General features: G+C 47.5%; 2 protein-coding genes across 3 annotated transcripts; one reads left to right on the forward strand and one right to left on the reverse strand.

Moving 5' to 3' along the window:
* Window positions 1-1364: 1364 nt before the first annotated feature.
* Window positions 1365-14235, forward strand: rfx3 (regulatory factor X, 3 (influences HLA class II expression); the record flags this gene model as incomplete). Of its 2 annotated transcripts, none has more annotated exons than XM_084486592.1 (16): window positions 1365-1481; window positions 2005-2093; window positions 3866-4169; window positions 6537-6611; window positions 7291-7472; window positions 8024-8146; window positions 8251-8375; window positions 10034-10143; window positions 10288-10403; window positions 10575-10729; window positions 10934-11031; window positions 11448-11597; window positions 12145-12353; window positions 12863-13016; window positions 13498-13540; window positions 13955-14235. In XM_084486592.1, the coding sequence occupies 16 exons, from the start codon at window positions 1365-1367 to the stop codon at window positions 14233-14235; spliced, it is 2331 nt and encodes a 776-aa protein (XP_084342718.1). The 2 variants fall into 2 exon arrangements, with proteins under 2 accessions (XP_084342718.1, XP_084342719.1); XM_084486593.1 differs by having other exon boundaries at window positions 1365-1454; window positions 3866-4175; window positions 13498-13555.
* Window positions 14236-20629: 6394 nt separating this feature from the next.
* On the reverse strand, window positions 20630-27772 carry smad4a (SMAD family member 4a). Its single transcript, XM_084486594.1, has 11 exons — window positions 27472-27772; window positions 26647-27070; window positions 25989-26163; window positions 25838-25867; window positions 25250-25453; window positions 24843-24950; window positions 24672-24722; window positions 24378-24561; window positions 23722-23890; window positions 22936-23074; window positions 20630-22523 (listed from the first exon to the last, which is right to left on the reverse strand). Exons 2-11 carry the CDS (start codon window positions 26884-26886, stop codon window positions 22312-22314), a joined length of 1512 nt encoding a protein of 503 aa, XP_084342720.1. The 5' UTR covers window positions 26887-27070; window positions 27472-27772; the 3' UTR covers window positions 20630-22311.

Here is a 27772-nt window from a genome sequence, read left to right on the forward strand (position 1 = left end):
ATTGTGTGTGGGAGAGTGTGTTAGTGTGTGTGGTGTGTGTGTGTGTGTTTATTTTGCTATGATTCTTTAACCCGGGTCTTGTCTCTTAAATCTCGCTTAAATACAATACCTGCCGAGGTGGCTCACTGTAGCAGTAGACCTGTTGGCTTGCATTACCTGTTGATTATTATTAATATTCTTTTCAAAGGTTTATTATGAACAACACACACGTATGCACGCCCACACATGCACACAGAAGGTCAAGTCCCACCCCTTTTTCTTTTCTTTTTTTCTGAAGGACACCTTTATAACATGGAGATGGAAGAATAATAATAAACAAATCTCAGGACCTGCACAGGAAAATACACACGACACCTGCATGATACGCAGGGCTTACAGGGACGGTGCGGTCCCCAGGGAGACCCTGCTGCAGTTAGGAGACCGCTCTTAATTAACCAAGAGAGGCTTGGGCATGGAAAGTGTGTGTGTGTGTGTGTGTGTGTGTGTGTGTGTGTGTGTGTGTGTGTGTGTGTGTGTGTGTGTGTGTGTGTGTGTGTGTGTGTGTGTGTGTGTGTGTGTGTGTGTGTGTGAGAGTCAGGGCACTTACCTGGGTGGATCAGGAACGTTCGGCTGGCCATATTCCCAATAAAGTCCACAATGTTCGAGGGGCCGTCCGTTGTTTGCGGTGGGCATACTCTCATCGATACAGGGGTCTACATGTTAATGTGTTGAGCAGGCAGAAACGCAACACTGGCTTCTTTATTTACCCTGGATGTGTGTGTGTGAAAGGTAGACCCCCCTCGGAGCAACACTCTGATGATGCACACAACTCTAGTAGTGGTTGCTTTGAACCCGGGTGGTTGTTTGTGGTGCTTGAGTCAGAAATCAGAATGGGGGCAAACTAGCTCTTTTTATTTGTATTGTTCGGGTGAACGCTGTAACGTGAGCCGCCGTGCTCCGAAAATGGCAGCAATTAGGCGCCTTGTTAAACATTAACTTTTATGGCGGCCGGGTGTGTGTGTGTGTGTGTGTGTGTGTGTGTGTGTGTGTGTGTGTGTGTGTGTGTGTGTGTGTGTGTGTGTGTGTGTGTGTGTGTGTGTGTGTGTGTGTGTGTGTGTGTGTGTGTGTGTGTGGAGACGGCAGCAGCAGCATGTGTCGGATGCATGAGCGCCACAGACGGAGACGCCACACAAACGGCTAGCTCTGGTTAGCGTCCAGCACGCTCTTATCAGAATACCCACGTCTCTATTATTACTTTTTTTAACAGGTGTCAACAGCCACACTTTCCATCCCCTGGGTGTGGGTCCGCGGGTCTCTGAGCGCTCCACGGTGTCTCTTGGACTGAGCATCTAAAACTGTGTGTTTTGCTCTTTGGTTCAGGCGCCATGCAGACCCCTGAGGCCGGCACTGGCTCAACCTCCACCGTCCCTCTACAGACCACCGTGCCTGGCCAGCCTACCGCTTCCAGCCAGCAGGTAATGCTGGCCCCCGTGTGTGTGTGTGTGTGTGTGTGTGTGTGTGTGTGTGTGTGTGTGTGTGTGTGTGTGTGTGTGTGTGTGTGTGTGTGTGTGTGTGTGTGTGTGTGTGTGTGTGTGTGTGTGTGTGTGAAAAGAAAAGGTTTGAAGTCAGGTAGTGAGTGAGAATGCGAGCAGGGGGTGAGTTGTGTAAAGTAGGTAAATACAGTAGGTAAATACAAGTCAGTAGATGGGATGGATAGTCGTTTATTGCCCTCCCAAAGAGGAAATTCATTTCACAGACACATCTGAACACGCACATCTGAACACATAGACGCCGCACACAAGACCTAATGATACGACACCACACACAGGACTCCTGAACACATACACACACGTAAAAAAAAAAAAGTTAAATAAGTTTTTGGGCATTGGATGAAAGTTTTATATATTGAAATATAGTGTTATGTGTTTTTGCTTTGTGTGCTCGCCTTGCTAACCTGAGTCCTAAACGCTTGTCCTCCTTTTTTGTTTTTGTCCTGTTTCGTTGTCGTTTGGTCCGTCTCCACAGGCCCAGACTGTCCAGCAGGTGCAGCATGTTTACCCTGCGCAGGTGCAGTACGTAGAAGAGACTAGTGGCATCTATACCAATGGAACCATGTAAGTCACTCCCTCCCTCCCACTCCCCCTTCCTCTGGAGCCGCCTGAGACCATCCTGATGGTCTGGGCTCGGCCAGGCAGCAATTGATTTCCCAAACATGGCCGCGGGGCCTAACGCTGTTCCTTAATCTCCGGCCAATCAGAGTGATGCTCCTGCTCCCTTTTGTGGTGGGTAGCGAGGCAAAGACATGTTCTGATCCGAGAGAAGCCTCCCGTGCAGATTTCTGTTCATCTTTGAACATTTCGTTTTGAAACCGTCGCATCTAAAGTCTTATTGCAGATGAGGTCAAATCTGGGTGAAAGGGGCGTTTCAACCTTCTTTCGCTTCATATTTGTTTCAACCAATCATGTCACCGGAGGCGGCGATCCGTAGGAACGTCATTGGCACAACACAAATTTTGCATGTAATAAAGTGTCTGTAAAGCTTTCACTGTGTAAATACACATTAAAATCCCCTTCTGAAAGCGTCATCCTCTATCGCAAATTAGTTTTCTTCTGTATAATCTCTCTGCAAGGAAACGAGGCGTAGCTCCGCCCCTTGCTGTTTCTGCTTTCCGGCCCGGTCTCTATGTCCCCCCCCCCCCCCCAACAGATGCTGTTAAAACATAGGCAGACTGCTAGATCCCTGATGACTTCCCCGTTCATGCCACATGCACATGACATGGGTGGAGTGTGCATGGGAGAGAGGGAGAGAGAAAGTGTGTGTGTGTGTGTAGGTGGGGGTGGTGGTGGTTAGTAGGGGGAAGTGGGTTTCAGTGTTGTGACTGTGCTCGGTCACCTGATGATGACCAGAAGTATCAGTGGAGTGCCGTAGCCACAACCAGCCTCCCCGGAGCCTCTTAGAAAGTGGTGGTTTGTACACACTGGCTCACTTAATGCTTGACAAGTGTGCGCCGTTAGTGGTCCCTTTGCTCTTAGACTGCTTCTTTTTTTCGAGTGACTTCACTGTCAGCTGCTCGGTTTGCCAGGCTTAGTAAGGTGCCTATTGTGTGCAGCTCTAGCCTAGTCCATGGGTCACACTGGTTATGGGCATATAATCATATAATCCAATGGGTGACCTTTTTAATTTCTTTACATTTTATAAATTAAATACAATTTGTTGAAGCTGTTTTAAGCAAATCTCATCATTTTCATTACTCTGGGCTAGATTTTCTAAATAAAATAGTTGTGCTTTCTGCACTTTGAAGTCCTGTATATCTTCATAGCGAGCAGGTCCTCTTCCAAGGAGCCCGCCATGTTTCTACAGTAGCCCGGAACGCTTTTCATAGCTATCTTACTTGTAAGCTATGACCTATAGTTTTACAGAAAAAGTTACTCAATAAATACAATTTATAAATCTATCAAGGAACCTCATCACTTGGGACTTGGCTAAGTCTCAAGTATTGAGGTTCCTTGATAGATTCTCGATATTGTACTCGATACTGAAGAAGACGCATAAATCCTTTTGGAAGTTCCTACGGGCACCGTACAGGACACTCCTATGTCTTAGAAAAGAGAGCGATGGCGGGATGGGAGAAGGGGTGCAGTTGCAGTCTGCAACCTAACCTCACCCTCGCCGTCACTACAACCTACACACTGCACCTTTTCTTTAGTGAAGAAAACCAAATAGCGTAATTACAAACAAAAAAAACGAAAAGCAAACCAAGTAAATGTTTGACTTTAGCTGCGCGTCCACTCCCACCACTCCCCCACCCACTATGAAGCATCCCACCCTCGTCCCGTCCCGTCCCGACCCGACCCCACTAACGGGCGGCCCTCCTGTTCCCGACCAGAAGGACCTACACCTACACAGAGCCCCAGCTGTACAGCCAGAACAGCGGCGGCAGCTACTTCGACACGCAGGCGGGCTCGTCGCAGGTGCCCAGCGTGGTGGTGGGTGCGTCTCACGGCATGACCAACAACAACAACAACAACAACGGCGATGGCGGCGGCGGCGGCGGCAACGTCGGGGGGAACGGGGTGATGGGCATGGGCCTGGCCGGGGGGCAGGTGATCGACAGCAGCTCCGGCGCCTACCTCATAGACACCACCGCCCCCCACGCCTCGGGCCAGGCCACCCGAGCCTCCCCGGCCACTGTGAGTGTATGGACACCCCTTTTTTTATTATCCTAAAGTCATTATCATCATGATGATTCTCGTCATCGTCATCATTAGGATTATCGTTAATGTTTTTGTTATTATTATCATTTTCATCATTATGGTCATTGGTACTATCATGAGTATAAATGTTATCGTCATGATTATTATTATTATTGTTATCAATATATTATTGTTGACTTCTTGCTGGGGCTGCAACAAGATGTAAATGAGTCATTAAGGTGACCGCCAGAATATCGATCACAACTCATTTTGACAATCAATGCATTGTTTAAGTCCTCGATTAAGTACAAATGACAAACAAATTTCCTGCTTAATGTTGGACTTCCATTCCAGTATTTGGTTCATGGAGCATTAAAAAGGATTAGTATTAGTTTTTCTTGGCTGCGTGTCGGATAAAGCAAACGCATAAAGTTGGGCTGTAATCAACTAAATCAAATATTTGTTCACCAACTCCAAGAGCAATCGTTTGGTCAATGGGGAATAAATCCTTCAATAATATTTTTATTCATAACTGATGTTATTTCTAAAATAATATAGCCCATCTCTCAAAAATGAAACATATTGGTCAGCATATGTCCCTCCTGACCCTCAAAATAATGGATCAAAAAGAGCTTTTATCCTTATGAAAGTAACAGCAGCGCTTTAGTCGAACAAGTGCATACCAACCAACCAACCAGACCTTGACAGCCCATTTAAGACATAAATTAGAGTCTGGTAACTTGTCATGGCATTTTCTATTATTAATGAGATTTAACAGACTAAACGATTAACCGAAATAATTGGGAGTTGCAACCCTATTTCCTCTATCGCCTCCACTCTTCACCCTTCGGAGTGCTGAAGAAACTTCATTGTGCATCCAGTGTAGAATCTCAGCACTCTTTGTCACAAACACGAAGTCCCATTGCGGCTGTACGCTCAGCATATTCCCCGTATCCGCGCGTATCCCCGGTGTGTTGATGCGTCACAGACCCCTCGCTGCTCGGGCTCATCCTACCCCACATGTAGGGCACAGCGGTGCTTGCGTGTTGGACGCCTGTTCCCTCCCCTCCCGTAATAACATCCAGGCTGTTCTCTTGTTTGTTTAGCTGTCACGTCGGTGTCAAAAGACCGTAACGCACCCTTATCTCCCTCTACCCTCCTCCGCACGGGGGCCGTTCTCCAGGATCCCTTTCAGACCCAGCCCTTTCTTCGTACTTCCTGTTTGCATAATCATTATTTGGACTTTCAAGACCTTCCACTAATGCATCCCCTTTTAGTTATTATTGCGACGGAGGAGGAGGGTGCACTCGTCCATTAGCTCTCTCTGCCGCACGCGTGCCGCCGTTTATCTTAATTGCCGCCTCCAGTCATAGGTGCACGGCGTTCTGTTATGTTATCGCCGTTAATGTGAATTTCCCATGGCATGATCCTGAATGCAATTGATATTCTTCAAGACTATATTCAACGCATTGTCTATCAAACGCACCTGTCAAAGGAGTGTCAAAGTGTCTCTATGTTAATGATGCCGAACGCTGGGAATTCAATTCTGTGATTGTGGCAGCAGCCGTCATTATACTTAATAGGTATATAGGTGTGTTTTGAAACCGAGAATAGCAATTCAATCAAAAGCCATGTGTGGGCAAACCAGAACTTTACTTTGCGTTGATTGGATTCGATTTAGCTTTTAGACAGGTTTTTCATGATGCACTGGCTTACACATTACATTTCTTCCTATTCTTTTACGTACAATGGCCCAGGCGTGTTGAACACACTGCAGATCCAAAACGCTTTGCAAATTCAAAATAACACAAGTGTGGAAAACACCCAAACGCAAAAGCCTCACCACAAACGCCACAAAAGCCACAACATAATAGCGGAAACCGAGCGCCAACGCATGTTCACAATGGAACAGCTTTTGCATTTGTTGTGACTCTTGCATTGATGTTGTGGCTGTGATGTTAATACGCTTGTGGTTTTTGTAGAATTCACGAAACATTACGGATATGCGTTCTTTTGGCATGTCTCGGCAACTGTATATTATGAAATAGTTATTTTCAACAACAGGCGACTGTTGAGACAAATGTGCCTTCTGCTGCTTTCACCATATTTCCTCCCCCCCCCCCCCCCCCCCCCTCTTCACAGTATCTTCTGCAGGGTCTTCTGCCGCTACATTTGGGTGGAGGTGGTGTTTGGGTTGGGGCGCTATTCTATCCTGCAGGGTTTTCCTTCTATTTTATTTTATTAATTTTTTTGTAACGTGTCATACTAAAGTGATTGCATGTTTTTACTTCTTTTTTTTTGTCGTGTTTGTTTATTTTGTGTGTGTGTGTGTGTGTGTGTGTTCTGTGCTTCTTGCTCAATCAGATTGAAATGGCGATTGAGACGCTCCAAAAGACTGAGGGTTTATCCAGTCAGAGAAGCTCGCTGCTCAACAGCCATGTAAGTCGCCGTCAATCGCATTCCTAAAGCTGCACGAAAAAAAAAAAAAAAAAACACAGGGCTGTGTACATGCTTGGAGAAACCGTCGTTCTCAACCCATTTTCATACAGCACTCGGTATTAACCCAGGGCTACAACAAAAGGCAGATCCCACCACCCCAAGAGGTTTCCCCCCCCCCCCCACTTCCCGGTTAGCCACTCCGGGTATTGGATCTGCTGTACCCGGGTGTTGGGCAGTGTAGAGGGGGAATAGTCATTGAGCCTGTTGGACGTGTTGGAAATAACCTTGCCTCTTAGCTCTCCCCGGGGGAACACGGTTCCCCTCTATAGCCGCTAAGTGTTAACCCGTCCCGTCCCCTACACCCGAGTAGCTGTAAGCCTGCGGGCCTCGGGTTCCTATGTTTAGCTCGCCGTTTCCATTCGGTTGGTGTTCCTGCTGGTTTTTTTTCGCCCTGGTGTCTTTTTTTTATTTACTACCGGGCTTCTTTTCATCTTATTTTCTTATTTAATTTGAGTCGTTGCTTTCGACTGGCGCTAATCTTTAACTCTCTGTCGGATAGGAGTCGGAAAAGCTCAATGAATTGATCTGGTTAATTGAAGCGGTTTGTGTCTCTCTCTCTCGCTCTCTCTCTCTCTCTGTCTCTCTCTCTGTCTCTGTCTCTGTGTGGGGGGGAAAACAGCTGCAGTGGCTGCTGGACAACTACGAGACGGCGGAGGGCGTGAGTCTGCCGCGCTCCACCCTCTACAACCACTACGTGCGCCACTGCCAGGAGCAGAAGCTGGACCCCGTCAACGCTGCCTCCTTCGGCAAGCTCATCCGCTCCATCTTCACGGGGCTCCGCACGCGACGCCTCGGCACCAGGTGACCCAGAACAGGCCCCGCGCCCCCTCAGCTCAGCGTACTTTGTCTGTTCATGCCTGGGTTGTTGTTTTTTTTTGCTTTGTGTATTCTACCAAAGCAAATAACTAGCAGCCATAATAAGCTCTGTTTTACCCAACCGGAAAGCAAATCCCGCCCCCTCCCTTCAGGCTTCCCTGCGAAGCCACTCCCCCAAAACACTTAATTAGCTCGCTAGCTTTCGTAATGGGTCTGCCCAGTCTGGTGGAAGAATCCGCTCATGTGCAATGAGTGGACACAGCTCGCCGGGTAGGTAGGGAGAGAGACAGACAGAGAGAGGCTATCCAATCATTCGGGGGCCAAGTGAAATTATTTGACGGGCTTATTACAGGTTTGAGACAGCCACAGATATATGTATATAGATATAGATGGATGGATGGATGGATCGCAGTACGCTCCCACCCTACACAAGCCGAACCGCGTAGCCACCCCACTATCCCGCCCTATCTTGAGATGAACAGGGTTCAATCCTCCCTCCTTAGTCCTGCTCATGATTCCTGTGTTTTGTCTTTCAGGGGGAACTCAAAGTACCACTACTACGGTATCCGGGTGAAGCCGGACTCGCCGCTCAACAGACTGCAGGACGACATGCAGTTCATGCAGGCCCTCCGCCAGCAGCCCGTCCAGCAGAGACAGAGGTACCCCCCCCCCTGCCCCCAGCCCTAACCCAATGCCCCGCTATGCTCTGACCCGCGGGACGGCCAGGCTGACCCCGTCTGCTGTGTCCCCCCCCCCCCCTCAGGTTCAAGCCGGTGCAGAGGGTGGACGGGGTGTCGGCGGACGGCTACGCAGCCGGGGCGCAGCACCCCACCAGCGCCACGGAGCAGGCGGACATCGCTCAGAACCAGCACCACCAGGAGTTCCTGGGTCAGACATCTCCACCTCTTTCCTGTTGGTTTTTTTTGTTTTGTAGAAAAATGGGGCTGGGTGTGCACATTGATCATTGTTCTGTTGTGGTTTCCAGGCTCTGTTATGGATCCTTGTGTGTTCCTATCTAAAATGAACGATAACGGCTCGTTTTAAGTCTGTGTATCTCTGCTACGCGACTAGATCGTGGTGGGAGAGTTGCATTCGTTTTTTAGGTCTGTACAGTACACCCTCCGTTTATTGTTCAGACGTACAAAGAGAGTTCTAGTCTGGCCGAAGGTGTCTAATGTGTAGTAGTGGTTGTGGCGGTAGAAGATGTAGTGGGAGTAGAAGATGTAGCTATAGTCAGGGTTTACGTACTGTTCCGTAACACTGTTTCCAGGCGACCTCTTCCCACGGCGAAACTCCTTGAACAGGCTTCAGAGAGAGAGAGAGAGAGAGAGAGAGAGAGAGAGAGAGAGAGAGAGAGAGAGAGAGAGAGAGAGAGAGAGAGAGAGAGAGAGAGAGAGAGAGAGAGAGAGAGAGAGAGAGAGAGAGAGAGAGAGAGAGAGAGAGTGAGAGAGAGAGAGAGAGAGAGAGAGAGAGAGAGAGAGAGAGAGACTTCTGCGCATGCTTTGGAGGGAGCGATATCCCCTTCAGTAACATGGCTTCAACGACGAGAGATTGTTGTTGTTATGAATGTTTTTTCTCATTGTATCATCCTGCTCTGGGGACTGGTAAACGGCCTACACTGCTAATAGGAAGTATGAGAAGGGAAAATGTTATTGCGGTGAACACTACAATCCCATGACTCTCTCAGCACCGCTTGAACGGTGCTCCGAGATGGTCCGTTTCATCCGAGCCTAGTCTCTCCACTGCTAACGGCGCTCGCTTCCACTCAACTCCCTCGCTGCGTTCGTGATGCTGGCCAACGCCGGCATGTAGCTTACTGCACTCCCACCACCAGCGACAAAGGAGTCCAGGCGGTTAGACAAGCCGTGGGATTCGCACCGTCACTTTAGCGCCTGCGAAACCGACGCGTTGCAATCAAATGTGACGGACTGACTTTGATCCCTGTGGAGCCCGGTCAGCCCCTGACACGACACGCTGGCCTGTGATTTGTTTTTCTTTTATACAAAGGACTCGCGAGCACTGCCCACACTTAACATGTGTGTGTGTCTCTGCATGTAGCTGAACCAACAGATGGTTGGGCTTGACACAATTTCTCGCCACCACCATTTGAGTTCTGTGCCACTTTCTCCACTATTGAGGAATCTCTGCAGCAGCACAGTCTCTACTGCAGTCTTGAGATACATTTGAAACACGGATATACCTATACCAAACGCCAGTTATATTTAATTGGAACCCTGTCATGTTTGCTAAATGTATATTCTTGGCACATCATCCAACTGCCTCATGACAGAGAAGAATTTGCATTGCATCAAATCTCACAATTTGCGTCGACTGAAACGCAAGGTGTAGCAACTATGCAAACGTCTTTCTCTCAGTCTACAAACACAGAACTGCACTCTTCTGCATACTACAGGACCGCAAATACACCTCACGAGCCAAACAAGCATGGCAATCGCCATGGTAACATGGGCCGTTGTATAGCAACAAATGATTCAGAATACTCAAAATAAAGCTCCGCTCTCTGTTCCATTGTGTCCGTCCGACAGACCCGTCACGAGCGCTGCCCGAGTTTGTGGAGTTGGATCTGGGGGAGAGCGACCACTACAGCTCAGATGACATCAAAACTCTCGAGTCCCTTTATAGAGAGCACTGTGAGGTGGGTCCTTTGCGTTGAACCCTGGACGCTGGGTCATTTGGCCACGACAATGTTACGACCTTCCATTTGAATTATTTTCGACTTTTGTGTTTAAACGTTCTTGTGTTTGTGTTTATTTTTTTGTTTTTGTGTGTGTGTGTGTAGGCAATCCTGGACGTGGTCATCAACCTGCAGTTCAGTCTGATCGAGAAGCTGTGGCAGACGTTCTGGCGCTATTCCCCTTCTGACACTGTAGAGGGCGCCACCATAACAGAAAATAGGTCAGTTTACAACAATGGATTGCGTTTACAAATTAATCACTTAGTGTGTGTGTGTGTGTGTGTGTGTGTGTGTGTGTGTGTGTGTGTGTGTGTGTCATCACAATGCAGAGACTCGTTTCTGTCACTGGTTTCATTCAGTTTATTTCTCTCCTTTTTATTCTGTGGTCTCAGCGGCGTGAGTGAGATCGAGGAGAGGCTGCCGCGCGCGCAGCTGCTGGCACTGTGCGCTACGGAGACGGTGGTCAAGTGGATGAGCACCTGCGACTACCTGATGTACCAGGCCGTGGTGGAGATCCTCATCCCAGACGTCCTCAGACCCATTCCCAGTAAGACACCACACACACACACACACACACACACACACACACACACACACACACACACACACACACACACACACACACACACACACACACACACACACACACACACACACCAACCGTCTCCACCCTGGGCTTGTGTGGACCCACCCTGGACCCTCGCTGATCTTTTGGTGTTGCTTGTGTTCGTTTCGCCGTCTGTCCCTCCAGGTGCCTTGACTCAAGCCATCCGCAACTTTGCTAAAAGCCTGGAAGGATGGCTCAACAATGCCATGAACGCCGCTCCGCAGAGAATGGTTCAGACCAAGGTACGGGATGCGTTCACACGGCACGTTTATTACACTTCAGTACTACTGGACCTGGGAGGGAGGGATGGAAGGATTCTTTATCGATCGGGAATACAACTTTAAGTTAGAAGGGTGTGTAGAAAAACGCTTCGTTTTTTATGCATGCATCTGCATTTGTATACTGCTGATCACTGGTCCACACTGCTGATCACTGGTCCACTCTGCTGATCACTGGTCCACTCTGCTGATCACTGGTCCACACTGCTGATCACTGGTCCACACTGCTGATCACTGGTCCACACTGCTGATCACTGGTCCACTCTGCTGATCACTGGTCCACACTGCCCATCACTGGTCCACACTGCTGATCACTGGTCCACACTGCTGACCACTGGTCCACTTTGCTGATCCCTGAGTCCCTCCTGTCTCTGGTTCAGGTTGCTGCTGTAAGTGCCTTTGCTCAGACGCTGCGTCGCTACACGTCCCTGAACCACCTGGCGCAGGCGGCGCGCGCCGTGCTGCAGAACACGTCGCAGATAGACCAGATGCTCAGCGACCTCAACCGCGTGGACTTCGCCAACGTGCAGGTCTGAGGCTCTGCTCTGTTGCTGTTGTTGTTGTTTTTGTTGTGCAAGGTTCCTCTCGTACTGGGGTGTCATTTCTTTTTTCATGTTTGAATTTGATTCTAAATGAAAGAATGTATTTAGAATTCATTCCTCTGCAATTTTCTGAGGAAATAGTGTTTTGTTTGCAAAAGTAGGACCGTTGGACGTCAAGGCGTATGAAGCAGTACTCCTAAGTTTGCATTGACGTTTTCCTTAGTGCAATTGTTATTTACTTTTCTAATAAGGGCGTTTTATGTTCTTGCTATAATCTAATCTGAAACGATCACGGACCGAGACTTAAATGTGGCTGACCTCGTGCGATCGTTCAGTGTCGGCCTTTTAGTTATTTTTTCATAATAGAAAAAACGAGACGGATATCTTGAGCTCGGATCGCAAAAAAAACATTTCTAAGCGACCAGACCAGACGCTCGTGCCGACGATGCACTCTCCGTTTTTGGTTGCTCCTCCCTCAATCCCTGAATCCCCTTCTTCTTCTCCTTCCTCCCCCCCCCACCCCGCGGCTCCACAGGAGCAGGCCTCGTGGGTGTGCAAGTGTGAGGAGGGCGTGGTGCAGCGGCTGGAGCAGGACTTCAAGGCCACGCTGCAGCAGCACAGCTCCCTGGAGCAGTGGGCCACCTGGCTGGACAACGTGGTGACCCAGGCCCTGGAGCCCTACGACCACCGCACCAGCTTCCCCAAGGCCGCGCGCCAGTTCCTGCTCAACTGGTCCTTCTACAGGTGGAGCATTGTATTTTTAGTTGTTGGTTTTTTTTTTTTTGGTCCATACTGTGGCTGTAGTCTTTAAAGGTATAATTTTAAGATGCCTTTTTTTCATTCTTGTTTTATTTCATTCTTATTGTTTTGTGTAGAAATGTTGTTGACCTTTTACTTTGTTTAATTGGTTCTTCTATTCTTTATTTCTTTTTATTAGCATAGTCCATTACTTTTACTTGCATCTCCTTACTTGCTCACACTCTACAGTACACTTTCATACTCTTGAGTCTTATTAATCCCTATTTACTTGCATCAATTCATGAACTTCCTTAATGAATTCCTTGCACTTTCTCCATGGCTCCTTAACCTTCCTTAATGAAGTTCTGAACCTTTCTTAATGAATCGGTGATGCTTTCCTAATGAATTGCTTGCGCTATCTCACATCTTAGTCAGTACGTTCCACATCGCACACACTCCCACACGCTCTGACCTCGCCTCTCATGCCTAACCTCCCCCCCCCCCCTCCTCCCCAGCTCCATGGTGATCCGGGACCTGACCCTGCGCAGCGCTGCCAGCTTCGGCTCCTTCCACCTCATCCGCCTGCTGTACGACGAGTACATGTTCTACCTGGTGGAGCACCGCGTGGCCCGCGCCACCGGGGAGACCGCCATCGGCGTCATGGGCGAGGTGCGGCTTCGCTGCGTGGTGGTTTCTGCTCGTTCGGTTAAGGAGCCGGTTCTTAGAATGGGCTTTCCCCGCCCCAAGCTCTGTGAACGTGATTGTTGTGCTCCGCACTCTGTTTGTGTCGCACTCTGTCTGCAGTGTGTGGGAACTTGCTTGTGCTTTCTTGGCCGGGGCACTTTAGCCAAAGAGATTTTTAATCGCAAAAAGGCTTTCCTGGTCAAATAAAGGTTAAATCTGAAACATTTCGTAAAGGTTCAACCTCTTTTCCGAGTAGATTTCAATTGTATTGTCAATATTGTCATGTTTACTGTTAAATCAGGAAAGGTTGCCCTTTAAATACATCTAGTTTTATCATTGGCAAATGGTATTTTTATCATTCAATTGTCCATTTATAGATATTCAGTTTATGTTGGTCAAAGAGGAAGTTGGGTTGTCTAAAGCTCTGTACTAATTCTGTGCTTGTCTCTCTTTGTGTTTGTTGCAGTTTGCCAGCCTTAATGCACTGTCTCTGTCCAACGTGGACAAAGGTACGTGGCTCATCGGTCAGTGGTCTTCAATTTCTTGTCTTTTCCTTATAGAATTTGCATGACAGTCTACTGAAACCATTCTGCTTTGTAAGAAGTTTCTTTTGAAGAAGAAAAAAAACGTGTGGTCAACATGTCGTATATTCAATAAATTGGTTAAAGCAAATGATATGACATGGAAATAGCAGTCTATATGTTCACAACATCCTTCTCAACTGTGGGGAAAACTAATGATTAATAATAATAATAATAATAATAATAATAATAATAATAATAATAATAATAATAATAATAATAATAATAATAATAATAATAATAATTGGAAGCGCAAAGAAAACAAATATCAATCAAATCAACAGATCTCATCCTTGGTTGTATCACAAGCGCCCGGCCCTTCTGTCCCCTCCCCCTCCCCAGACGAGGTCAGCGAGCTGGACAGCGACCCCGAGGACGACCCCGACGAGCCGCTGACGCCGCTGGCCAAGCGGCTGCGGCCGGCCCACGAGGTCATCCAGGTGATCCAGGTGGGCGGGGCCGAGGACGGCGGGCACCCGGTGGTGGGCGTGGTCCAGCCCGGCGTGCTCCACTCGTTGCCCCAGCCCCTGCCGGACCACGCCGAGCACATCCTCACGCCGGCCTCCGGCACGCCCACCATACGCCACTGCGACACCACGGGGAACACCTACTTCTCTGTGTGAGGGGGGGGGCCCCCCCCCTGGCCCTCTCAAGTACCCCCCCACCCCCCCGAGTTACTTCTCTCTGTGTGACGGGGGCCCCTGGCGTCTTCTCTCTGTGAGGGGGGCCCCTGGCTACTTCTCTCTGTTGTGAGGGCGTGCAGTGACTTCTCTACGTGACGGGCTCCTAGCAGCTCCTCTGTGAGAGGGCCCCTGGCTACTTCTCTATGTTTGAGGGCCCCCTGGCTACTTCTCTGTGTGAGGGCCCCCTGGCTACTTCTCTGTGTGAGGGCCCCTGGCTACTTCTCTGTGTGAGGGCCCCCTGGCTACTTCTCTGTGTGAGGGCCCCCTGGCTACTTCTCTGTGTGAGGGCCCCCTGGCTACTTCTCTGTGTGAGGGCCCCCTGGCTACTTCTCTGTGTGAGGGCCCCCTGGCTACTTCTGTGTGAGAGGCCTCTCTCCTTTTTTTTTTTTTTTTCTTTTTTTTTTTGATACGCTTTTACCCTCTACATTTCTTCTTCTCCCTGTGCTGTTGTTGTTTTTGTTTTGGCCTTTACTTTCCCGGGTGTTTGGCTTCTTAGTCGCGTGCGTGTCTTGCACTTGTTGCCGTCAACGCTCTTTGCTCATCGAGCCTGCAGAGTGGAGGTGTGTGGAGATCCTGATACTTTGGGGGCCACAAAAATGTCGCAGTCGGTACCGTTGGTGTGTGCAAATATGTGCTGCTGAGTTATGTAGACAGCGGGTGGGGGATCGTTTGTATAATGAAGAATGCATTTCACCTGTGAGACAAAAAAAAGGGAACTTCAAAAAAAAAAAAAAATCTAAATAAACACCATGTATACTACTGATGTCTTACAGCTCAAATCCAAGTCACAGGTCCCAGATCAGCAAAGTCAATTGATTGGCCGGACTCTTGTGTGTGTGTGTGTGTGTGTGTGTGTGTGTGTGTGTGTGTGTGTGTGTGTGTGTGTGTGTGTGTGTGTGTGTGTGTGTGTGTGTGTGTGTGTGTGTGTGTGTGTGTGTGGGGTTGGTTTAAAAATGTAGTTAAGGACTCAAAATCTCACGGTGCTATCCTTTCTGTATTATTTTCGTAAAAAAAAAGGAAGAAAAATGTTTTTAATTTATTGAAAGAAATAATTGCATCCCCCCCACCCCCCCTGATTACAATTATTATTGCGATACATTCCAATCGTCGGATAAGGAGCTTTTGAGGGCCTGTGTCATCTTATTTTTGTGTATATAACATATCTTATATAACATCGCTGTATGATAGGCTCATCTGCCTTCTTCTCTTCATTAGTTTCCCTCCCTTTTGTCTGAACATTCGGCCGTCTTAAATCGACCAGCACTGCCTGGGGGAGCCACGCTCACACACACACAGGCACGCTCACGCACACACACAGGCACGCACACGCACACACCCAGAAGGCAAGCCAGAAGAGATGTACTGTACTGTGTGCTGCTACGACTAGTGTATATATACACAAGAGGGGTGTGGTTGGTGTGACCCCCTCCTTGACCCCCTCTTTCTTCTCCTTTTTATTTTCGTAATCTTAATGCATTATTACGGATGGCTCTTTTACACTTTTTGTTATTTGTTCTTATCTTTTAATGCATTCAGCTACAAGAATATATTTTTTTCCGTTCCTCGTATCTTTGCAGTTCCTTTTCCCATTGAGATTTCCTGAGTTAAAGACGGACCAAAAAACAACAACAAACAAACAAACAAACCAACCCACCGAACCAAGGTACCACCGAACCAGGGTAGCTTTGCGTTTTTTCCACCCTTTCACCCGGCCCCTCCGGGCCACCGTACACTTATATATACATATTTCTATCTCTATATAGCTGGTGTCTGTCCCACGGTGCCATGTCGCAGAGCAGAAGGAATGTCAGGGATTTTATGTACCTCGGCTTTATCATAGTGCCTTAATCCTCCTCCAATGCAGCTGTTCTTCGTGGGCACGGCTGTGCGGTCCCCTCCCTCGCTCCCCCTCTCCCCCCCTCCCCCCCCCCCCCCCCACTAGCCACTAGCTGTGTCTGGTGACCGGTGGCTGGATTTGGGCTGGATGTTATCAGCCTGGACACCAGGGTCGGCAGGCAGGGCTCACATAGGGAAACGGCCCGGTCGATTGCGGTCTATTTTTCCGTTTTAGTCACACGTGATGTTAAGTTCAGCTCTCGATCGTGGGCTCTTTTTCCCTCGCCTTGCCCGGTCCCGCGCCTGGCGTGCCCCACTAGTGGGTGGACGTGTGATTGTGCGTGCGTGAGTGTGCGTGCGTGTGTGTGTGTGTGTGTGTGTGTGTGTTTCCGTGTGCAGCTATATGTGCCTGAGTTTATTTGTGTTTTGTTTTGATTCTCCTGTGTGCCTGTGTCTGTGTATGTTGATCCATCAGTCACCCTACCTCAAACCAGTGGTGCCAGCTGCCAGCCCTTTGCCCTGCCCCCCCCCCCCACTCCTGAGAGACACACACACACACACACACACACACACACACACACACACACACACACACACACACACACCTCGCCATACAAAAGACTATACTGTACACCGCTTTTCTATCACTTTTTCACACCTTTGCCACACTTTCCCCTTTCCTCCTTCTTTTTCTTCTCTCTCCCCTGTGTCACCCCCCTTACCCCTGCTTCAAAATCATGTTTGTACAGAGGACCAAAAGTAGATATTTTGATATTTTAAAGATATAGTCTATATATGATACACTACTTTTGTTTGTAACCTTGGTGAGCGGGAGGGCGTGCGGGCTTCTCCAATGTGATTATCTGTGAGTTCTGTGGGTAGCTCCTCTTTTCTGATTGGTTGATAGACTGTGAAATGGGATGGATACGGGGACCAACTTTTGTTCTCGAAAGAGTAAAACGTGTACTTGAACCGCCGTGCGTAGTCTTTGTGGAGCAAATCGATGGTTTGAAAAATATGACGATGACGACAAAAAAAAAAAAGCGCTCCCAACTGGATATTATTATTTTTTTGATTTTATTGTTTTCGGTTGATTATCCTTTTCGAAGGTTGGATTTCCTGTAATGTAAACGCTGGGAGTAACCGTGAACTACTGGTGATCCATAGGAACGTGTTTGACCTCGGTGGATTCCGTCGCATGCTTTATTCACTGCTTCTGCATTTTTCCTGTCACTGACTCGAACCCACGGGACGGGACTCTCCACTATGGCCTACTGAGCTGCTGCGATGGTCCTCAAAGTGCATACTACTGTACCAGTTTTCTATTTTTTTGTTTTATCCGAATTACCGGTTGTGGAAAGCGAAGATGTTGCATTGTACGAGATCGACTTCACTGATGACGTTTTTTGTTTTTGTTAACTTTTGGATTGTTAATTTATTGGTATTTATTATGCTTTTTATTTTTCAATCTCTAGATGTTCTTATGCACCTGTAACATAAAATGGTCTTGAAGAGATGTGAACGGTTGAAATGGTCACCGTACTGCTGGCTGGGGAGGGAACCGGCAGACTCTGGCTCTGTTCACGGCCCTGCGTTACCGTGCAATCTGAAGGGCCACGCCAACGCATGATGTACAAACACACACCGCATCGTCTCCATCCAACAAACTCATTCCAGCTCGACCACGCTTAATGAGTCCCAACACCATCCACCGCCCCTACTCATTGTCACTATAGTGAACAGTTGACTGTAGAAGCATTCACAGTTGCTACAACATGGGCCTAAAACCACCATTTATATTTATATTTATATTTCCTCCTTGTTGTTTTGACCGTTTGTCGTAGCGGTCTTTAAGGAGCTGGTAAGTGAGGCTATAGATAAGACCTCTTGCTCAGGCTGGGGATCACCTATCAACTCAGACGCTCAATTGAATTGACAACCAAGCGATGCGTTTATTATTAGGATTATTATGATGAGCTATGGACAGGTGGCCCAGATTGCATGGTTACTGCAAGCCGTAGAACGGGGGCGGCTATACGGAGAGACTTGAAAGGTATTTTGAGGATTTCCTTTTTTTTGTAATTTGTTTTAAAGAAAGATAAATCATGACCTAATCAGTAATTGTCTGACACACACACACACACACACACAACAACGTGTGTGTGTGAGTCAGATAATTAAATGGCTAAATGTAGAAATTGCTTCAACGTGGCCCAGCACTGAACTAATGCTAATGCTGCCAGCATACACACTGTAGTGTTCCTTTACAATGATCCTGTATGTTTTCGATTTTTTTTTGTTTTCGTACGTTATGAACCCATTCAGACTTGCGTTCCTCAAGTGTTTCGTTATCACTCCTGTAATCAAATCTGACTCCTCCCCGAAAAATCGTCCTAAATAATGTATTGATGAGCATTGCACTGACCACCCTATACCGCACGGGTGACCTACCGCCGCCGCCGTCATAAGAGCCGCTCGCGGCCCTGATAGCCGCTTTCGTACGCGTCCTGCCAGGCGGAGAGAGAGGCCCCCCTGCTCTAAGTAGCGAGAGACCGGACACGTTTACGTTCACTGGAGTCCCTGATCACTGCTCACACGTTCAGGAGGGGATGGTTTACACTTGCTTTGAAACAGAAGCTTCGTTTTTTTTACTTTTTTTTCTTTGACTTTAGACCCTGAACATGTGGTACCTTACCGCCCTCCCAACAGCCAGACTCCCAGTTGGCAATCCTCCCCATACCCAAAGACCTTAGTGATTTTCAGTGATGTGGGCTGCTAAATATCTTGATATATGTTCCTAAATATTTAACTAACTATCTAGATGAGGCATAGAGGTTCATGACAACATGAAGCCATTCTTAATGGGGTTTTACTCTTTATTTGTTTGGTTTTTTTGCTCATCGTAGCATTTTTTTTTTTTTTTTTTAACTGAAATCTCAAACTCGCTCGTCATATGAAAAGCTGTAGGTGTTCATTTCTGTGGATTTTTGTGCCTGGACTGAAAAACGACTACAAAATATACATTTTGTGCTTTAGAATTCTTAAGTGCTGTGTGGACACGCCTACGGAGGGCCGCGTGGCTCCTATTTTTCTCAAAATACGTGCCAGACGGTGAATCTGATTTATCTTTTACTTTATCAATGCCTGCCTGGTTAACACTGGACTTATGCCACTGCTGCCAACACAAGTTTTATTTGTTCACATATTGTATGATATTGTTTTTTGTTTTTTTTTTGTAAAAAAAAAAAAAACATGCTTAAAAAAACTTTTACAAATGAAACCCATTTCAAGCTAGATTACTTTTCAAAACATAAGCTACTCCAACATGACCCCATGAATACAGCTAGAAGCTAGGGAAATGACTCACCATCTGCACAACAGGCAGCTTCAGTGCCCCCCCCCCCCTCCCTCCCCCCTTCTCCTATAGCAGACTCCAGTGCCTTTGATTTTTCACCCTATAGCCAGAGCACACCATTGATCGCTGTTGGCCTCACACACACACACACACACACACACACACACACACACACACACACACACACACACACACACACACACACACACACACACACACACACACACACACACACACACACACACACACACACACGGTGGATAACCCTGCAGATGGATTGAGCATTTTACTGTATTACATGTACTACTCTTGAGAAAAGAAGGGTAGCAGTGACGCTATCCAAAATGAGATAAATTTCTTCATGATTGTGAGTTTTTTTCTTTTTTTTAACTTTCTTTCCGGTTTTATTTTTAAATATTCGCTCCTCCGAATGCTGTGTTACGTTCAGATGTTCTCGGTTGGCTGTTTTCAAGTGCCATTGGTGTATTGAGTTGTGGCCATCTGTAGCACGCTCTAATGCAAGCACAAGTATTTGGCAGTGGCATTTGGGAACGTTTTGTTGTTTAAATTTACCCTCGTTTTGAAAAGGAAAAAAAATGTAAATAACTAATTGGAAATTTGTATTTATTTATGTTTTAACTATTTGATTTTGTCAATTCGTTATTTTGTTTTGATCAAATCGTTGGCGACCGTGCTTTTGTGGTTTCTCTCTCATGTTTCTCTTTTTGGATAATTGTATAGTATCTAATATATACACACGGACTCCTTGTGGCTCTATTTGTGTGGTTTAAATTCCTTTCTTGTAGACCGTATCTTTTCAAATTTGGCAAGAGCAAACCAATGCGTTTTAAAAGGGTGATTTGTATTGTGTATTTTGCATTAAAAAAGTTACAACTGGGGGACTTTTATATTTATAAAGACATATTATTATTTAGTGTGTCGTATTGATGAATATAGGTACTATTAAGACACATGTAGTTTGGTTTTCTGAATATTTCAGATCTCGGCTCAGGCTAGCTTATTAGTGTTGTTTTCTTAAAATTTGTGGCTTGTCTTTATCAGTAATAAACTTTTTTCTTGTTGAAAGCCTGTACTTTCTGAGTTCAATCATATACCAAGTTGTGAAGGGCACACAATCACATGCTTTGTCTATTGATTTTATTCCATCATATTCAAACATGTTACTGACATCTTTTAGACCACGTATGTAAGCAGAATGCCATATCTGCTGGGAACACAGATTTCGATAATCAGCACTAGCACAAAATGCACATATTAGTTTAGTTGAATATTTAACAACTGGTTCAATGTTGCAAAGGTAAGAAAGCGTATAAAATACGGCAACACTAATGGAAAATGACTAACTTGACGCCTGGTTCTATTTAAATGCTTTTGCGTAATAGTGCTGAGAACTGACATCACAAAGACAACATGAAAGTTAGATTGACCTTCGCTGAACCACAGACACACCTCAAAGTACTCCAGCTATTGCAAACTAAAACCTGAAAAGGGTCTACACGCATCGCTCCCTGATTCCTCCGTGTGTGTGTGTGTGTGAGAGAGAGAGACTTTGGATGTGGGGTGCATTTGGCATCATTATGGCTTGAACTTCCTCACAGTTAACCTTGTGTCCCAAAACTGAGGAATATTTGGTGTGCCATGAAAATAGTGCTTCAACTGATTGAATGTGTAGCATGTTAAACAGACTTACGGGGATGTTAAAATCGATTTGCTTTTTACATTAATTTATCAAAAACATTTAGCATCTTTACATGGTAGGATATGCCGATATAAAACAACCACATATGACTGAGATTATACAATTTACTTAGACAAAAAAGGTAAACATTAGTTGAGGTGATAATACATGTTCATGATATGGGTAGCTAATACAAAAATTACTAATGTTGGTAAATATAACACTAAGTATAACTAAGTATAACATCTGACGTATGGTTGGCAACCTTTCCATTAGGACAAAATGTCAGTTACTGTTGATTTTAGTTTTGAAACTTAAAGTTTCATTAATGCATTGACAAGTGATAATGAACTTCTTGGAAGACGTGCTGAGGTATGTTCATAAAAATGTCTAATTCAGTAAAAAAAAATGTTAAATTAAAATTAAAAGCCAAACAACTACTTCCATCTTATAAGACATTTCTTGAATAAATCTTTTACCATTTTCATTAACCTTGACGAAGACCGCCATTTGGCCACTTTATAAACACATTTACCTGCCATAAGATCATATCTCTCACCCTTGACTTAGTACTTTATATCTATTGCAGGACGCATGCATTTTATGTATTAAAACTATTCTCAAAGTTATCAGTTCTAGTGTCTTCACACACATCCACACCTAAACCGCCCTACACATCAAGGCATGCAATCTCCCCCATGACCCCGTCGCACTTCTTCCCACGGTCAGCATCTTACCAAACGCTTTCATGGTAGCACAAAGATACATCAAAGTTTAACAACAAAATAGAAAAACAGCAAAGTACACGACTTAACACACATTTCCGACATTCATTACAAAGACCAAACAGAAAGGAGGACGTTTTGAGGAGGTGTCTCCAGCGGGGAGCCTCAGACACTTGATGGTTAACGTCTGAGGCTCACATCCCCCAAACACCCTCCAATCCCTCCATCCTATTTGAAACAGTAAGAGCCCTGGTCCGACGAGCTACTGTGATCTCACCCGGTCCCCCCCCCCCCACACTGCTCCAACACAGACGGGCCTTCAAAGTAAAAGTCTGGCGTTATGATACGGTTCGGTTTCCCATAGTTAGGAGTTCCGGGTTGGGGGTCGGGGTTGCTGAGGCTCAGTCGAGTGGCTGGGGGTCTGCGATGGGCATGGTGTGCAGCACCTCGTCCAACAGCTGCAGGGCCCGGTGCAGGTGGATCTCGATCCAGCACGGGGTCTCCTTGATGCTCTGCCGGGGGTAGTCTGGCCCCCAGCCCTTGACGAAGCTCATGCGCAGGATGCACAGGCGCCGCAGGTCGTCCACGCCGATGCCCGCCGCGGCCGACAGACCTGGGGAGGGACGGTGGGGGGGGGGGGGGTTGTGTATGGTTAGAGGGGGGGGGTTTAAATTGGTCAGCAGCAGTGTCATTACACATGTCCTCCATTGGATGGCCATGTTGGCTCATAATGAATCCCTTCCCTCTACTAAGATTTGTGTTTATAACGTTTAGAAGTGAAAGTCGACAGGGAAAGATGGAACTTCCAAAGCCAACTCACTTACTTGATTGGTTCTATAATTTATTAGTTAGTAGTTCTGCATGTAATAGCATCATATTTAACACATTTAAAGTCCTCTAATGCAAACCAATCTACACTTGGTGTTGAGGTTTGGCTCCCCTTTAAAACCATGTCTACAGAATTCATTTTCAGTTGGCCATCACTTTCTCAAAGTCACAAGGGGATGGGTGGAAGGGGGACTCACTGATGGCCGGAGCGATGCCCCCCACGGAGCCCGGTCCTGGGATGTTCCCGGCCACGGCTGCAGCCTGGGCCGCCGCCGCCGCCTGCGCAGTGGCAGCCTGCTGCTGCATCTGGCGGTTACACTGACGCAGGTCAAACACCTGGGGGACAGAGAGAGACATGGTCAAACACCTGGGGGACAGAGAGAGACATGGTCAAACACCTGGGGGACAGAGAGAGACATGGTCAAACACCTGGGGGACAGAGAGAGACATGGTCAAACACCTGGGGGACAGAGAGAGACATGGTCAAACACCTGGGGGACAGAGAGAGACATGGTCAAACACCTGGGGGACAGAGAGACAGGGTGACCGTGCTGCAGGCTTCTCATGGTGGACTGGACCTAGCGGGAGGCAGGCTTCAATAATAGTAATATAATTTAACCATGGCATATCACAGAGGGATGTAGCCATTACACACTTATATGCGATGAAATATCTTGTGGAGAAAATGTCAACAGTTCATCTGCACATTTTCTAACCGTCTTTCAAAAGGCATTGGGGACTGTGAAAACGGATGGATAATGCGATATCCCTGTGTGAAAGCGAGCCCCCATGTGGAAGGTTAGGACCATAATCTATACACTTTATCCCAACCTGAACCGTATCATCTGATCTAATCTTATCCTGAGCCTTAAAGGGGCGCGATAATGACATGCATCTCAAGTTCCCTGCAGGTCTGTCTGGATAAACGTGTCTGTCTGCTAGCAGGCTCATCACGATGGGAGCGAGGGAGGGGGGGGAGGTACCTTGATGTAAGCGCTGGGGTAGATCTTGTGCACGGCGTCTCCGGGCGCGCGGCCGGCCTCGCGGTCCAGGTAGTAGCTTTGCACAAACACGGCGTGGTCGCTAAGGCAACGCACCCATACATCGCCCTCCCCCTTACACTCCAGCTGGACGCCCTTGCCGATGTGGAGCCTGGGACGGGGAGACAGAGGTGGGGGGGGGGGGGGGGCAAAATGGTATACAATTAGAGCGGAGGGCCTTCTGGGGGGGGCCCCCATATGTGTCCGTACATCCAGCTCCATTTCAGGTGTGCAGTGGATTTGCTTACTTATTTGCTACTTCCGGTACAACTTGGCAATAAGCACTCCAACAAATCACAGGCATTGCTATTGATGGGGATGTTCACGACTAGTCACATTACATTTAGCAGACGCCTTTATCCAAAGCGTACACAAGCGTTCGGTTACAAGGCAACCCGCTCTGCCTCCTGAGCGATCGTTAGTTATTACCGCGGATGCTAGTTGGCACCCAAATACTCAAGTCAGTTAAATGCTCCTTTATGTTAAAAAAATGGAGAAAAGCATTTCAAAGTGGACAATAGCGTCACGCTAAATACATGAGATGTACTGTGGTACGGCCGCTGTGTTAACCGTGGGGGGGGGGGGGGGGGGCTGGGTACCTGGCCCTCTCGATGTTGTCCGTGCGGTGGACGTTGCTCAGCTGCCCCAGGCAGAAGCGGTCGCCCCCGGACGGGTCCACGTAGCCATCCACCGTCACGGTGGGGCAGGTGGAGGGCACCTTGAACGTCTCCCCCACCTGCACGTCCATCTCAAAGTAGGCGATGGAGCACCAGTATTCAGGAGCTGGGGTGGGTGGGTGGGGGTGGGGGGGCGATAAACACAGTAAGTGACCTCACAGATCCAATGGTCTTAATGGGAATCACTACTACTAATCACTGATGGGTGGTACCGACCTGGGTGGTTGGATATGGGAGGCTGGAATGCTATTTCGTTAGCGACTGGCCCTGAGACAAAACACGAAATGTATTTATGAATGGGCATCCACTATGAATGCTTATGTCTTAAGTGTGTTTTGAAACGCTGAAAGGGTTGAGTAACAGCAGGGTATCCTGGGGGTTACTCACAGTAGTGGCCTGTGTGGGGCATGGGTGGATGGTGCTGGAGATGGCCGTTCTGATGCTGGGGCACGGACGGGGGGAAGCTGTTGTTCCGGCTCCAGTTAGGGGTGGAATCTTAACATGATGAGATACATTTATTATCCACCACACAGATTATTGAATGTCACATCGCATTTACTTCATGCTAAAACGTACTGGCACGAATCTTGCATCAGTGGATCTATTTTCATCATAAATTCTTCATGCATGGGAGGTCGGATAGTGGAATATGACCAAAGTCCCCGCGGGCCCAGAGAAATGTCTTTGATTTGTTTTTCTTTGTCTAACAAGCTGCTGAATACAGATCACACCAATGTTTGCATTTCCGAAAACATAAGCAGCAACAAGTGGATGAGTGTAGGGTGGGGTCCTACTTGAGGGGCCGGCGGTGATGCTGGAGAACACAGAGGCCGAGGCCGAGGTGCTGCCCTCCGACAGGGGCAGCAGAGTGGGGGTGCTGAAGCCCTCGGGGGGTCCGGACCGTGAAGGGGGGTGCTGTATGGTCTGGAGGTGGCTCTCAGAGCTGGAGTGGGACTGCTGGTTGTCAAAGTCATACTCATCCTTGACCATTAGGGGGCCTAGGAGAGAAGGAAACAGTAACGGAGGACTAGGGTTTTAACAATATGGTCAACAATGGTTAACGTACTGCGGGTTATTTTGACCAATAGGAAGATTGCCTTAATAGATACTTTTTTGGAATCGCAATTTTACTTTTACACTGAAAGTACTACTGTACTACTACTGTAACAAACCTGCAGGCCAAGTGCCACCTCAACAGCACTCGATTTATAATTTATAATGTATAACACCTAAAATTGCAGATTTTGATATCGCACTTGGCCATAATGCGATTTTTATAACATTATGTGTAACTGCTCAGCCCTAGCGAGGGCCCACGGTTAGACACAGGGACTCCGCACGGGCCGTAACAGCACAACAACACCAAGAGAATCTCCTCCTACCTGCACTAGACAGCGTCAGCCCCGACAGATCTGGGAGGAAAACAAAACACAGAAGGAGAAGACGTTGACGTTTAATTGATTTTTTAAGTCATTTTCTTCATCAATGAGACATGGATGGATCATCCTCCCACCCGCAGCCACCACCACTCACCAATCCCCGGGGAGACGACCCTCTCGTAGTGGTAGGGGTTGACGCACACGTTGTCCGCCTTCAGGTCAAAGGCGTACTGGCAGTACTTGACGTGCTTCAGCTCGTTCTTGTGGAGGTCGGGCCAGCGCCACAGCCTGGCGTAGACCACGTGGGGGAACCCTTTACGCCCGGCCACCTGGAAGGACCGAGCAGAGCGAGACCCAATGTTGGGTTGCGGAGACACAGGGGGCGTTTTAGTCATGTTAGGTTGAGGAGATACACGGGGTGTTATAGTCATGTTAGGTTGTGGAGAAACAGGGGGAGATATAGTCATGTTAGGTTGTGGAGAAACAGGGGGAGTTTTACAGCCGTGGTAAGGTGAGGAGATACAGGGGAGTTTTATAGTCATGCTCGGTTGAGGAGATACAGGGGAGTTTTATAGTCATGCTAGGTATACAGGGCTATTTCATATTAGGCTATGGAGATTAGTGATGGAGAAGACTATTCAATTTAGCAATTCACCTAAACGACGGCATTACTCAAGCGTACATTAGGTACTGGTCGCACGGAGTCAGAGATGAATACATTGAAGTAAAAAGGGGAAACAATCCAACTACGACACCGGCCTACCAGGTATCCAACCGGTCTGGGGTCGCCATGGCGCCCGTCGTCTGCGTACCTGCAGGCGCCCGTCCAGAGTGCGCTGGATGGTGACGCACTTGCTGGGGTGCGCGCCGTTGGTGGTGATGGCGGTGATGAGGGAGTCCAGCTCGTCCTTCTTCTCCTTCAGCTTCTTCACCAGGCTCTCGATCGCCCGCTTGGCGAAGCTCTCGCTCTCGCCGCCCTGCCGGTGGCACATGAGGCTGTGCACGATGCTCAGGCAGGCGTCGCTGCTGGTGGGCGTGTTCGTGATGGACATCGTGGCTCGTGTCCTCCGCGACGCTTTATGCCCAGCGGGGGGTTCAGGACGGGAAAAGGGGCGATACCCTCTTTTTCAAATTGGGCCAGGGGTAAAGAGTGTGTTGTGGGGGGGCAGGGGAGGAAGGCCAAATATGGTGTGTTCCAGTTCCTGTTCCAGTTCCAGTTCCAGTTCCTCAAGCAACCTGGGAGGGGGATCAGAGAACAGCTGATTATTTGAAAACCTGTTTTAAGTGTCGTTTGGTTAGCGCCTTAAAGACTTAACGTGATACATTCATTAATCTGTGAACAATGCACCGTTTGGTCCCCCACTTGACTGGACCAAAATATCCATAACACTCTGTTCCAAGTAAATAGGATTAATGTATGTTGCTGTGCTTCAAATAAGAGGCTTTCTCAAATGAGAGTCTAGATAGCAGACAGTAGCTTTTCAGTTATCTAAAGATGATTCGATACAATGTGAGGTATACGATTGAAATAGCATTTGACAGGGCTATGGCTAGTTGGCTTGATTTAGACATCTGGTAAAGCTTAAAACAGAACAATATAATGCCAGAGTTCAAAATCGTCCTAAAAGTATACTTACAGTCCTTGCTCCAATCCGTTATGTGACACCCAGAGGACAACGGCGTTGGCAGCCCTTGCTATATAGAGCTATAACGTAAGCTAGTTAGCAAGCAAGCAGGCTAGCAAGAAGATAAACAAAACTCGCTATATAATATTTTAAGGACGCTTGACAGTCGATTTCCAGATGTATCTATATCATGTCTAATAACGCGCTAGTAATGTAGTATCAAGTTGCCACTACGTCCTACTACCCCAATTGGCTCGCTAAGAGAGATTGCTTCGGGCAAAGATGACTTCTTAAATGCGGCTAACGGTTAGCT

The sequence above is a fragment of the Micromesistius poutassou genome (genome assembly GCF_964030765.1).
Source record: "Micromesistius poutassou genome assembly, chromosome: 22".
In the NCBI taxonomy this organism is placed as follows: domain Eukaryota; kingdom Metazoa; phylum Chordata; class Actinopteri; order Gadiformes; family Gadidae; genus Micromesistius; species Micromesistius poutassou.